The following is a 14194-nucleotide window of genomic DNA, read 5'->3' as shown; positions in this document are numbered from 1 at the left end:
GTCTACACCAAAGGCTCTACACTGGTGTCTTCATGAACCAAGCAAAGTCATTTTTACTGTTCCTTTTTCTGGAACACTGCCTTTGTTTACTCAACATAGCTTATGAAGATCAGTTAGGATTGCTAATATCATGTGCATGACCAGAAACTAGCTTAAGATAAAGTTGTATGCACAGTTAAGATTGCAGCCATATAAAAATTTATGTATTTAGGAAAGACTGGAAAGAGATAAAGCAAAGTAACAGTGATGTCTAGTTGGTAGGATCTTAAATGTCTTTTTTCCTGTTTCCTCTTCATTTTCTAGATGCCATTTAGTAGTAAACCTTTAGTACTCTTAAAACAGAAAGTAATATTGAAATAATGTTAGGGGAATGTTATATCTCTTTGTCACCACACAAATCTTTGATTTTTCTTTAATATGAAGAATGTACTCACAGGACTCTTAGAAGTACTTTAAATATGAACTATAGAGAAACACTGGATAGGAGTGATAGCATGGTGCAAGGCACAGCATTTGTCAAAACATTTCTGTTGGGTAGAGATTTTTATTTTAAACATAATTCTCTTATCACAGAGTCTGGGGAATGCTGGCTCAAACAAAGTTAGGTGAATTCTCCACTGCCAAACTCTCTGAAGCATTCACTACCTAGTCGGTTTGTGAGGCCAGGAGACAGAGAGAACACTCAGCCTTCCCCAAACTTCTGGGAAGATTTATTTGCCTAGATCCTTACAAGCTTAGCGCTTTGTGGAACATGCATCGAAAAATGCTGATGTGGTGAAAAAGAACAAAAGATGGTGACTACATAGGCTCTAGATGGGTCTTCAAAGCCCTTCACTATCTGTACTTGTTAGGTAAGTCCTTGAGCTGGACTGGACACAGGTTCTCAGCTATCAAATAAGAAGATTACATGCAATGGACTTCTAGCTCTAAGATGGCCAACTATGAAAATGAGTAAATACACTGACAGTTTTGTAATAATGAAAGGCAAACTTCCAAAAAGCTCAAACAGAATTTTCACACCATCAAGCTTTTATCTGTCTCTCAAGCTGCAAACCATTTCCAAAGACAAAAAATATTTGGCAATTCAGCAGGTTAGCATTCCAGTCTGCTGTATACATAAGGTAGAATGCCCTCAATTCCCACGTTACAGTATACACGGCCTCCCCCTCAAACACTTGATAAACCAAATGTAGTGAAAATTTTCATTTCTCAACCACCTTACTGTGTAAGACCTTCAAGAAACACGATGATAGAGGCAAGGCTGATTCCTTTTCTCTGCTGAAAGAATGACTGTCATGTCAACAAAGACAGAATAGAATGTCCTGATTCCAGATAAGGGCTGCTTGCTGCTGCCGCCTCAGTTTTTATCATATGCTGCTGTGGTTGGAACATTTTCTGGCAGAAAGAATTCATAGACCCTTCTAGGGAACAGCAGAATTTTCTGCTGTGTAACCCCTGAGCACCTCTCTCCACATTGGGAGGCTGCTCACGGTTCCAAAGGCCCCAGACCCCAGGCATTCTTCAATGGGTCTGCGATAGTCACTACCTAAGTCAGTTCTTGGTTTCCTCTCACTGCAAGCCTGCTTGTAGAGGAGTCTGTCCAGCTTGCTTTCTTGCCACGTATATAGGCCTTTGTCTTTTTAAGGGCATAATGAATGCTCATTGCCATAGGGAGTCCTGCTGTGTGTAACTAGGCTGAGAGCACTGGAGGTTATGGAGCTTCAAGGACCTGCCCACTGCTGCGTCACTGGTGCTCCCTGCTAATCTGGAAAAACAGAATAAAGCTTGACACCTCAGCAGACTCAGATTTTAGCTGTTCCCAGTGATCTAGGGAGGTCTCTTGAATTCTCATTATTGTCCTCATTCCTCCCTGGAAGTCTTAGGTTCTTACCAGGTGATAAGAGAGTATGGGAGGACATATATAAAACAACTGCGGAGTTAAGCAGTATCAAGAGGCAGACTGCACTTCAAGGTTCACAGCAGCAAAGTGTGGTCAGCGCGGTTGGCTCACATTTTAGAAGTGCCTCCTTTTTCTCTTCCTTCTGCTTCCCCATTTACTTTCCTCCATGTTTCTCTCTGGTATAGGGATGATAAATAAAAGTACAGACCAGTACCATCAGGCTGTCCTTACAAGCCCATGGCAGACATTGTTATTTAACCTTGGCATTTTTCCTGATTAAACTTAGGGATGTAACCAAAGATGAACATAAAATGATCAAAAAGGGCACTTGGCAGTCTACTCCCAGGTAAATACCCAAAAGAAATGAGAGCTTGTATCCACAAAATGACATGTGCAAGATTGTTCCTGGCAGATATATTCCCAATAGTCCCAAACTGGAAAAAACTCAACTGTCTAACAACAGTAGAATGGATAGAAATGCAGTGCATGCAATGAAATGGGAAATATTCTACAGCAATGAAAAGGGACAAACTATAGCTACACACAGTCTGGATGCATCTAAAAGACAATGTAGAGCAAAAGAAGCTAGACATAAAGGAGGCACATGGTGCAAGTCCCTTTATTGCAGCTCAAAGATAGGCAGAAGTCACCTGTGGTACTAGAAATCAAGACAATGGTTACCCTCAGGAAAAACTGACTGAGGGGGCACTGGGAAGCCTTCTGAGGAGTAGAAAATGTTTTCAATCTTGATCTTGGTGGTGTGGTATATATGGATATGCACATATGCAAAAATGCACTGGGATGCACACCTAAAACGTGTGCACTTTGCTGTAGTTACCCCTCAGTGAAAGTCTTTAAGAACTGTTGTTCTGAAGGGGTAGTGGAAGGGGAGGTGAGCCGGGGGATGGGGTGACTGGGTGACGGGCACTGAGGGGGGCACTTGACCGGATGAGCACTGGGCATTATACTATATGTTGGCAAATCAAAACTCAATTAAAAAAATATACAAAAAAAACCCAGAGAGAACTGTTGTTCTGCCCTTACTCCTGTTTCTCTGTATATGGAGCATAAGGTCTTGGATCTGACTCTGATCCAAATCCAGGCTCTGTCACCTATGAGCTGTGTATCTTGAGTAAATTACTTAACCTCTTTGAACTTTAGTTTCTCACTTATATAGCAGGGACAAACAGAGTACCTACCCTATAGCACTATTCTGAGGGGTAAGTCAGATAATGCTCATGAAAAAGCTTTGTGCAACACTTGCCCATTACATTTAATGTTCTCAAGAAACGTGATGTGGGGACTTTGCTCTTTCACCTTTCCCCCCTGACCACCTGGTGCTTTCTCATGCTGTCTTTCCCCCTCTTTCTTCACACCTTCTTTTTTCCTTTATCCCTTACTTTCATCTACCCTCAGTTACAAGAGCCCAAAACACAAAAATACATATCTTTTAAAATTTATTGAATACAACGTATAGTTATATTCATAATGAAAAAGCGAGCATCCTTAGTATTTTCCATGTCTCCCTTCCAAAGCCCAGGCCACATACCAGACCAATTAAATCACATATCTGGGAGTAGAACACAGAGATCACTAGCTTTTGAGGCTCTCCAGGTGATTTGGACATGATTCCAGTGCGCACACAAGTTTGGGAACTGCTGGACTAATGGCTTTCTAGTCCCTCCATGATATCTCAGCTGCCTCAGCATATGGTTCTGGTTCTTGGCTCCCATTAGAATCACCTGGGAAGCTTCTAATCAGTCTGAGGCTCAGGTCCCACCATGGGTAAGGCTTGGATATTTCTAATGTGCAACCAGCACTAAAAGCCACTATTCTAGGGGAATTGGTGTCATGGTAGTTCTTGTGATCAGGGCGGCAGCAGGCAACCCCATTCTGCTCCTCATGTTCCTCTTGAATTAAAATACTTCTGTTTTTGAAAACTCTTGTCTTTGTTTCCTTTCTGTTGCAAGCTGAGTATGGAGAAGCATCATGTAATCCTGATGAATTCTTGATTTATTTTACCCTCAGTATGGGATTGTGCTGGATGCAGGCTCTTCTCACACAAGTTTGTACATCTATAAGTGGCCAGCAGAAAAGGAGAATGACACTGGGGTGGTGAATCAGATAGAAGAGTGCAAGCTGAAAGGTAAGATGAAAAGGGGAGGGAGACAGTGGGGTGGGAGAGCATACATGACAGCATGTATGGCAAGTGAGCGGAACACAGGAGATAAAGTACAGGAGATAAAGGAAGTTTGGTGAAGAGCACAGTGGAGCAGCTGCTGTTGTTATTTTATTGTCATTATACAAATTATATTGAAATCAGTCCTGAATAATGGAGCCCTTGAAGAAGAAACAAACCTAGAAATTGTTGAGTAATAGGAAACTTCTGTGTGCCATGCACCAAGTACTGAAAATGCATGATTTCTTCTTCTTCATGGTCTCCCTTGGAGATATGTATTACTATTCCTTTTTTTTTTTAAATGAGAGCACTGATGTAAAGAGAGGTTATGCCATTTGTTAAGGTTGCTTGATTTAGGAAGTGATGGAACTGGGGTTCAAATGTAGATCTGTCCAACCTTGAACTCATGACTTCTCCAGTGGTTCTCAAATTTGAATCTGCAGCAGAGCCACCTGGATGGTTTGTTAAAACACAGATGCTGGGCCCCACCCCCCAGAGTTTCTGATACAATTGGTCTGGGACAGGCCCTAGAATTTGCATTGCTGACAAGTTGCCAGGTGATATTGATGCTGTTGGTCCAAAGAATTGTTGCTCTTAGTCTTTGTGTCCTCTAAGCTACAGCTTGGAAGAAATTTTCAAAAGCCTTTGGCTTTCTTTCTTTCTTTCCTTTTTTTGTTTTTTTTAAAGATTTTATTTATTTATTCATGAGAGAGACAGAGAGAGGCAGAGACATAGGCAGAGGAAGAAGCAGGCTCCCTGTGGGAAGCCTGACATGGGACTCAATCCCAGGACCCCAGGATCATGCCCTGAGCCAAAGGCAGACCCTCAACCACTGAGCCAACCAGGTGCCCCAGCCTTTAGCTTTCATATTGGTAGGGAAGGCCAAATCATAGATTCCTAGGGCTGGGAAAAGGACCTCGTGGATCATTTAAATCCAGAGGAAGCAAAACCGTGGAAGACTAGTGACTTACAAGTAGCAACAGAACCAGATCAAGAGTCTAGGTCTCTTTACTGCACTCAAGGCTCCCTGCATTGCTGAATCACATTACACATTGATTTTTTTTCCTAGTTTTTTTCTAAGGTCACAGAACAGGTTAGAGATGTCAGTTCAGTTCCTTCTACTCCCTCTACTCAACACTCCAGCATGCACCAACTGTTACCGCACTGCACCATCCTCTCTCTGACCTTTATCTTATCTCTCTTGGCCTTTTGAGGCAGGGACCCACTATTTATTTTTAGTCAGGTAATCTAACTTACTTTGATGGCCTGTGGGGGTCCCCCAATTTTCAAAGTTTGTCAAGAAAGCAGTAGAGAGGAGGTGTTTCCAAGAGAGCAAGTCATTTTATGCAATAGCCAAATATCCTCAGATATTGGCCCCATCCAATCTGAGACAGTATGCTGAGCATTTCTTAAAGCCTAAATCCCTCATTTCATTGGCTTTTTAAAAAGATTTTATTTATTTATTCATGACAGACACAGAGACATAGGCAGAGGGAGAAGCAGGCTCCCTGTGGGGAGCCCGATGAGAGACTCGATCCCAGGATCCTGGGATCACTACCTGAGCCAAAGGCAGACACTTAACCACTGAGCCACCCAGATGCCCCCTTCATTTTATTGGCTTCTATTTAATTTGCTGCCTTCCATTTTTTAAAAAAGTGTTGGTATTTTTTAAATTTAGCAGCTATCATTTTTCTGAGACTTATCCCAGGTATGTCTGGCCTAGTTAGTACATGATTTTTTTCACCTCTCAAAAGAGAGAGTTCTCTAATCAAATATTTAGATGAAAGGTGAGTGGAAAGCCACCAGTTCTTCAAGCCCAGAATTTTTGAATCAAAACAAGTAGCTGATAACTTAGAGCTTATCTTTTCATTACTGTTAAATAAACAGGCTTTTTTAAAAGCCTGTGAAAGATATGGATAACATACCTGGACAATTATCTTGAACGCACATCTTCACTAGAGTGTAGATGTTTATTTTAAAGTGAGTTGAAATTGTTAAGCATAACTTCAAAAAGCTTAAGGAATCTTGGCTCTAATCTTCTTCTTAGCAACAGTTAGTTTTGCTCTGAAACTAGGAAAACAGTTTCACTGGGGAAATGATTTTCAGAGTGGAAAAACTGCTAAGCAGTCACGGATTCTACACCTGTTTATTCTAAGAAAGGAAGAAACTCCGCTTCAGAAATTTTAGGGGACTGGCCATGATCATACAATTAGTTAGCAGCAGTTCCTGTCTTTTTTAGTACAAGCCCGTGTGCCTGGTGATTATTTCAATTTTTGTTCTAAGTGTCTTATTTCTCATTTTATGTCTTCTAGGAATTATTGTTGTTAGTTACAATTTTGTAGAAGAAACGTCAAAAAGCAAATGTAGAGGGTAGCTATCTATAAGATCCCCATTAAGTTTTTTAAATTCAATTTTTTATTTAAATTCTAGTTATCCCTCTTAAAACGTGAGAGAACCTGTTAGGGAGGTTATGCAATTGAATGAAAATTGCGCCATCCAGCGGCAAAGTTATTGAACAGTGGACAGACCCAGCCTAAGGTCTGAAACTAGATCCTACCAAGGTCAGGTTCAGAAAGTTACCCTCTTAAGTACAGCAACCTAATATACATCACATCAAGAAACTGTCTTCTTCGATTTTCTCAGAAAACAACAGTATTTTGCTCTAATGTTGTCAAGGTGTGTCCTGTACTTTTAAAAAAGATTGTCATCTGCTTCTGCATCTTTCCTTAGGTCCTGGAATCTCAAGATATGCTCACAAATTAAGTGAAATAGACATTTATCTGACTGAATGCATGGTAAGAGCCAGTCAGGTGATTCCAAAGTCCCAGCATGAAGAGACCCCTGTTTACCTGGGAGCTACGGCAGGCATGCGGTTGCTCAGGTATAGCAGCATGTGAAGACGAGTGTCTGGGGGTTAGGCTGGGTAGTGCAAGAGCCTCTGAAGTTATGGGACAGCACCACACTTCCCTAATACTCCAAATTCTAAACCTCCTAAATGTCAACATTTCAGAAAGAAAATCTCAGTAAGTGCGTAAAACTCTGAAACTCTTAGTGTGTGTAATGGTGGGAGTTTACATATGTAAAAAAAAAAAAAAGTCCTCTTGCGCATCTCCCCACAGAGAATTTAAGGGGGGTAGAGGCCCAAAGAGAAATATTGAGTCTATGTACTCCAGGATTTGAGGCTACCAACGTAGCCATCCATATCTGGGAAGAGAAAGACCACAGGAGACCCACAGATGTTCCAAGACACAGATAATCACAATTAGCACATCTTCATTGGTCACCACTTAGTACCTGTGTGCATTATTTTTTCGTTCATTCATTCATTCATTCAGCTTGTATTTGCTGCTTATTCTGTTCTAGGACATGAACTCAAGGAGATCAGAGTTTTGATACAGGTCATCAGTTCTTTAACAGAAGAGTGCTCAGAGCTGCTATGGGAGCATACTTGGCCCTGTCCAGAATGGGAAGAGAGAACACATGAGCTGAGTCATAAAGGATGATTGGAGGGCAGGGGAAAAGCATGTTAAGGCAGAGAAGATGTCATGCATTCCATTACCTATGTTTCTTCAGCGCCTCTTATATGGCAGACACTGTTCTGAGTGCTGGGGATAGGGAAGTGAGGAGGACAAAGTCCCTGTCTTCCAGAAGCTTGTGTTCTCATCCAAAGGCAGGGATGAGTGAGAGACCAGGGTATATTCAGAAGACTATAAGTAGTTCTGCATAGACAGAACATAGGATGCATATAGTAAAATAATAAGAATAAGAATGAAGCAGCTTATATTTGTTGAGTCCTTACTATGTTGTTAGCACTGTCCTTTAATTTAGTCATCATAATTCTTATGAAGAGGCATTATTAACTATTCTTAACCAGATACAGAAGCTGTGGCTTACAAATGTTGAGTAAGTCACCCAAAGATCACATGCTTAGTATGTGGTAGAGCCAGGATTCTGAGTGGAATTCCGAAGAGACAGGGTCTGGCTCGCAGAGTGCCTTCTGGGCCACAGTGGGAATTTGGTGTTCATCTGAGAGATTATGGGAAGCCATTACAGGATGGTACACAAATGGTGACACTGGGAGACAAGTGGATTGGGGGGGTGGGGAAAGAAAACTGGGGATAAGGCAGCCAGGGGTAGGGTGTGAAGCTATTCAGATGAGTAGTGAGAGGATTCACTACTGGTTGGAAGATGGCATTCTCTGACCTAGAGGCTCTCAGTGTTGTGTAGCCTAGATCTTGGAAGCAGTTGCACCCCATTGTCATTATGACAAACCCGGAACATTCCTCTAGGTCTCAACATCTCAGACAGACCCAAGAACTGAGGTACAATATGAGGAAGACATTTTCCCAGTCTGACCCCAGCAGAGGTTGGGTATCTGTCCCAGGACATTTGCCACCTGATATCTACTACAGCTATAATTAAAAACTTCAAGCAGAGCCTGACTCTGGAACCAGCTGGAAGCCATCCAGCGATGGCTAATGTAGCATTCATCATCTCTAGGTGTGGTGATTAAATAATATCCATCCACAACCACTACAAAAATGAAAATTACTTTGATAATATTTTGGAGTCAGGGAGCAAAAACAAAAATGGTATTTTAGGAAGAGCAGCCTATGTAGGGACTGGAAGGATTTGGATTTGGAGGGGGTGGCCAAAGGCTAGTTCGGCCTCACCCAAAAGCAGAGCTCCTCAGACAGCCATGTGGGGGCATCTCCATCTCTGTTTATTTCAGTGAGTTATGATTTGCTTTCTAGGAGAACTGCTGGAAGCTGTGACTGAAATGAATACTTGTAATCATTCAAACAAAACTGGTAAACTCAACTCTTCCTTTGTGCAGGATAGAAGATGCACAGCTGGCAGACAGGGTCTTAGCTGCAGTGACAAAAAGCCTCAGCAACTACCACTTTGACTTCCAGGGTGCCAGAATCATCACTGGCCAAGAAGAAGGTGCCTATGGCTGGATTACTATCAACTATCTGCTGGGCAAATTCACTCAGGTGATTATCTTGTAGCACCCAGGGAGGCGACTCCCTGGGGGTCAATGCCATTGCTGTCTCAGGCAGTTTTGGATCTGTAGCTAGAACGAATGCTGGATGAATGGACAAATTAACTTATGCCCGCCAGAGGGTCACCAGAGGTATTCTGGTGAATTTTATTACAAGGATTTTTCCTATGGGAGAATAAGGAAATCATATCTTTGCCATAGAGAGACATAGAGGAAATTAAAAATCTATCACTAAAAATAATAGCTAATATTTGCCTAGTGCTATGTGTCTTGTGCTGTGCTAAGCACTTTTCATATACTGTCTGATTTCATCTTCAGAACAACTACATGAGGAATTTTCTCATTTACAAGTCTCAAATTGAGACCTAAAGAAGGGAATTATTCTGCTCAGGATCACATGGCTAAGGAACAAATGAGTGGAGATTTGAACTTGTATCTCTTCTGCCCAGACTCCTTGTTCATAAACACTGGCTATGCCACTTCTATGTTGCTGCAGTCTGAGCTCTATCGTCAAAGCCCCTCTTTTCTCACTGTTGGTGTGATGCAGACTCAGGAGTGTCCAGTGAGCTTAGTGTCACTTTATTCCCCCTTTCCTTCACCTTCAGGAAGTCCCCAAGTCTAAGATAGAGTGTGAAACAGGGGGCTAGAGACTGCTGCCACTGGTGACTGTACTCTCTTTCAGAAATTGAGTTGGCTCTACCTGAGGCCAAATGAAAACGGTGCTCAGGAAACCTTCGGGGCTTTAGACCTTGGGGGAGCCTCTACACAAATCACTTTTGTACCCCAAAACAAGAATATTGAGTCTCCAAGCAATGCTCTGCACTTTCGCCTCTATGGCAGGGACTACAGCGTGTACACGCACAGCTTCTTGTGCTATGGGAAGGATCAAGCACTCAGGCAGAAACTGGCCAAGGACATTCGGGCAAGTATAACTGAATCCAGACCCACCCTCCCCACATCTGGGCCACCAGCCCCCACATCCTGTTGTTCTCTTTCTACTTCAGTAATTGGTCTGAACTTGGTTACTGTACTTTCCAAAGCTTTTCAAGCAGGATATCTAACTCCATGTGGTCAACCCCTGTCAATCGTCCCATCCAGACATCACCTCCTGTTTGTTTACTGCACTGTCTCCAAGGACACAACTCAAATCCTGTCTTGCAAATAATTTCTTACCCCTGTGGGCTTGACAGTGAAAATTATATGCTAGAGTATTGTTTGGAGAGGTGTGTAATTTATAAGCTTTTTAGCACTTTTTAGTCTCCATTTCCTACAAACTGCACAAAACAGCGTTGTTAGAAAGAACCTGTAGGGGAGAAGGAAAACACTGAGGGAAAACAGAGTTTATCCATCAACACTTCGTGTCTTGTCCCCAGATGCTTTCTGTCTTCTGAAGACAAGAAAAGTTTTTTTTTTTTTAAAGAAAAGTTAAACATACTCAAAATCATGTGAGTACCAGGCACACCCTGACAAACACACACGAGCAAGGATGTCACATCCAGCTGTTCCCTTTCTCCACTGAAAGGACAACCAGTTCTCTGCTCTCCGCCAAAGCTCTTGCTCTGGTTCTTGGAAGCACTGTTAATAGGTGGCTCCCATTGGAGTAAGGGATATTGAGAGACACCTGCTGAACCCCAAGGCTCCACTAAGCCTTTTATCTACAGCAGCCCCCTTCTCTTGTACATATTGGGTTGTGGGTTAAAAATCATTTTGATACTCCTGGCTTAAATGATCTAAGGCACTTTCAACTCCTAGAGCTTCTTATTTTTTGCTTGGAGGTGGGGACAGGATACAGGCAGACTCTTCCTTGAGAACTACCCCAGGCTCAGACTTTGAGAGCCTTGAGAGTTTTCCTTATGAATCTGCTTCTTACCTATGTATTTCATTTGTGCTAAGTGCCAGGGAACATTCCAAACTAACGGCATTTCTGCCAGCTTGAACTCTATTAGCTTTCTATGAATAGCGAAAGTTCATTTACATCTGATACCATTTCTGTTGCCTATTATATAAATATGACTATTCCCAAGGGTGGAAAAGGCATGTCTAGGGCATACTGATGCCAGAGCTATGATATTATAAAATTCCTACAAATTAATGGAGTCAGAGTGGTGCTTTTTGTACCCAATGCATTTGCACATGATTTTTTCAAATGATTTTTCCATTCAGGGTACAGATGGAATCCTCAGGGACCCATGCTTTCACCCTGGATATGAGACAGTAATGAATGTAAGTGACCTCTACAGTAGTCCCTGCACCAGGAGATTTGCAATGATTCATCCATTCAGTCAGTTTCAAATCCAGGGCACTGGAAACTATCAGCAATGCCAGCGAAGCATCCTTGAACTCTTCAACACCAGTTACTGCCCTTACTCCCAGTGTTCCTTCAATGGGATTTTCTTGCCACCACTTCATGGGGATTTTGGGGTAAGTTTGTAAAATAATAAGGTATATTGGGTAAATGATTTGAGTTACAAGTTATAGAGTATATGCCTACAAAGGGTTTAAATAATCAGATTTATTTTTCTCTCATATAATAAGCCTTGAGATAGATAATCCAGGGTTAATTCTTTGGTTTAGCAATGTCAGGATTTGGGATCAGCTTTTCCATTATCTTGTTGGCCTTTTTTGTGGTGCTAACATGGAAGCTACTGCTTCACTGCTTTTTTCATGAAAAAAAAAAAAGAAGGAAGTTTCCTTTGTATACATTTCTGTCCAATTTTGCAGAAGTGCCAACAAATGTCTTTTCAGATGCCATTGGCCAGAATTTAGTTAAATACACACTTCTAAACCAATCTGTGATAAAGGGGAATGGACTACCACGTTTGGTTTAGACTAATAATTGTTCATCCCTTTCCTACACATATTGCTTTCCTCTACATGGGTAAAACCAGGAATCTCTACGCCAGAAGAAGGGGCTGGCTGCCAGGGAGGTACACCCACTGGGATCCGCCATTGTTGGCTTCTTAATGTCAGCAGGAGGCAGGAGGAGAGGCAAATGTCTTGGTTAAAGGCTTTCCTCTATAAACTGAAGTAGAAACTCAAGAAATCTCAAGGAAATGAAGATAGCATCATTTGCATTACATTTTGAACAGCTGGGGGACTATTTGAATCCCAGCTCTGATTCCTTCTTAATTACTCTAGAATAAGGTAAAATATTTGAGCAGAGATAGAAGAGGTGCCCCTTAATCTGCTCATAATTCAAATTTCATATTTTGGTCCTACAGACAAAGCATTATTATAATTGTAGTTCAGTAGTATGCTGCAAAATTAGCTACCATCAATGAAGAGCCAGTTATTGACTATATACTGTATATGCATTATCTCATTAATTACTTAAGATACCATGCATAGAAGCAAGGACTTTTGTCTGCCTTCACACTCTTTCTCCCTTTTTCAGAAAACAGATCAGCATGTGAGAAGGGAGGTGTTCAACTCTCCTATGGAACCCCAGCAGGAGAGTTTCTCCCAAGGCTTCCTGGCTCAGCCCAATGTCACAGAAAGAGCTCCCTGCATAGAGAACAGGCCCTGTAGGAAATGTACCAGCTTTAAATTCTGGTTTTGCCACATGCAAATTATATGAGCTCTTCATTCCCATGATTGCTGGGCAGTGGATCCAGGCTTACCTTAACTATGGCCCAGACCACAGTTCCTCCTCCCCTCAAGGTTTCTGAGGGAAATAACATGGCAGAACAATGCCTGGCAGAGTAATACCTGGTGATAAGTTAGCTCCAAACCTAAATTCAGAACAAACTAGAACCTCTCCTGGATGCCCTATAGCTGAGCTGGCATTGGCAGCCCATATTGGACTTTTTTAGGCCAACGCCCTTGCCTTGGATCTAAGTGCTAGAAGATAAAAGAGGGGGCCACAGAAGGGAGGGAGGTGGCTAGGGCTGCTGGGGACAGCCAAGGGCACTTTTCATTCCAGTCACGGTACAAAGTACATCTGAAGAAAAGAAATAGGCCATTGTGTTTGACTTTTCTGAAAGCTTCACCTCCTGAGAAACAGTCCAATTCTTGTCTTCAAGCTTGAGCAAACCCTTTCTACTTGAAGATGGTGGTAGTGAAATTTCTTGCCTTTGAATGTGATTCCTCCAACCTATGTAGGGAGCTGTGGAGATGGAAGGGGTGGAGGAGACTTGTGCTCCCCTTTTTGTTTGGTCTCTTAGTCCCTCACTGAAATTGTTCTCCTCACAGCCTTCTGAACCTCAATTTGGCAGTCTTCTTAGATTAGCTCATTGCTTTCCTCCGAATAGGACCTTTCTCATCTGAATATAGCCCTTAGAGTTAGCACTGTATCTGTACCTATTCCTGCATTGGCAGTTTCTGTTACAGAATTTTTTTTTTGCACCATTGTAACTTCTCCCTAAAGCCTGCAGATTTTTTTTTGTCTGTTTCCTCATTTATAAAATGAGGACAGAAATGCCTATCTCCTTGCTAGTTGTAAGTGATAAGCCAGACAAGTGGTAATGGACTGGTAAATGTCTCACAACCAGCTCTCTGGGGATGTAGGGGCTGGCTTGTGGCATTTGCCAGTTTACATGGTATAAGTACTCATACCATGGTTTAGCTTAATCAACATAACATCAGCTGGCTCACAAAACTCTTGAAATTTTAATAGTTCTTGTGAATGGGTAAGAGCCACCTCTAGCATATCACTGACAGTAGCAAAAAACTAATATACCCTAGCACCAGGTGGGCCCTTAGTAAGGTTAATTCTTTCTCCTAACAGTCCTTTTTCTAGGCTGTTATACCTGCAGAAGTTACCACTGCCCAGTCCTGCATCTGAAAGCATAACTATTTGCAACACAAAAATCCACTTGTGTTCCAATTATTTCCAGGACCAATTAGCCTGGGTATTCTCAAACCTCAGAGAATTTGCAGGGAAGGAATGTTTACCACAGTTGCATTCAGCACTGGTGATTTAATTCTTACTCTGTATATAGAGTATTAAAAGCTGTCAATGTTTTTCTCACTTTAGTTACATTGGTTGCTAGACAGAATCCAATTTGTAGGCAAATTAGAAACACACAAAAGGAAGAGGGAACATCTGTGGGGGAATTATGAGGTAATTTAGGAAATTTTTAAAAGATCACACTGTATCATTTATATAAAC

General features: G+C 41.8%; 1 protein-coding gene across 7 annotated transcripts in view; it reads left to right on the top strand.

Annotated features, from left to right (window-relative positions):
- The window catches only part of ENTPD1 (ectonucleoside triphosphate diphosphohydrolase 1), a 100952-nt gene that overhangs the window by 67597 nt on the left and 19161 nt on the right, over nucleotides 1-14194 (top strand). For 6 of the 7 annotated variants that reach the window (XM_041744040.1, XM_041744038.1, XM_041744039.1 and 3 more), the window contains 5 exons: nucleotides 3929-4046; nucleotides 6810-6960; nucleotides 8917-9076; nucleotides 9767-10006; nucleotides 11248-11505. In XM_041744040.1, the coding sequence (XP_041599974.1) occupies nucleotides 3929-4046; nucleotides 6810-6960; nucleotides 8917-9076; nucleotides 9767-10006; nucleotides 11248-11505 (927 nt within the window). The remainder of the gene's footprint in view (nucleotides 1-3928; nucleotides 4047-6809; nucleotides 6961-8916; nucleotides 9077-9766; nucleotides 10007-11247; nucleotides 11506-14194) is intronic. The other variant, XM_041744044.1, reaches the window with a different exon arrangement.

The sequence above is a fragment of the Vulpes lagopus genome, chromosome 2, assembly GCF_018345385.1.
Source record: "Vulpes lagopus strain Blue_001 chromosome 2, ASM1834538v1, whole genome shotgun sequence".
Classification (NCBI taxonomy): domain Eukaryota; kingdom Metazoa; phylum Chordata; class Mammalia; order Carnivora; family Canidae; genus Vulpes; species Vulpes lagopus.
Note: the sequence above shows the minus strand (reverse complement) of the source record. Positions and strands in the feature narration are given on the sequence as shown.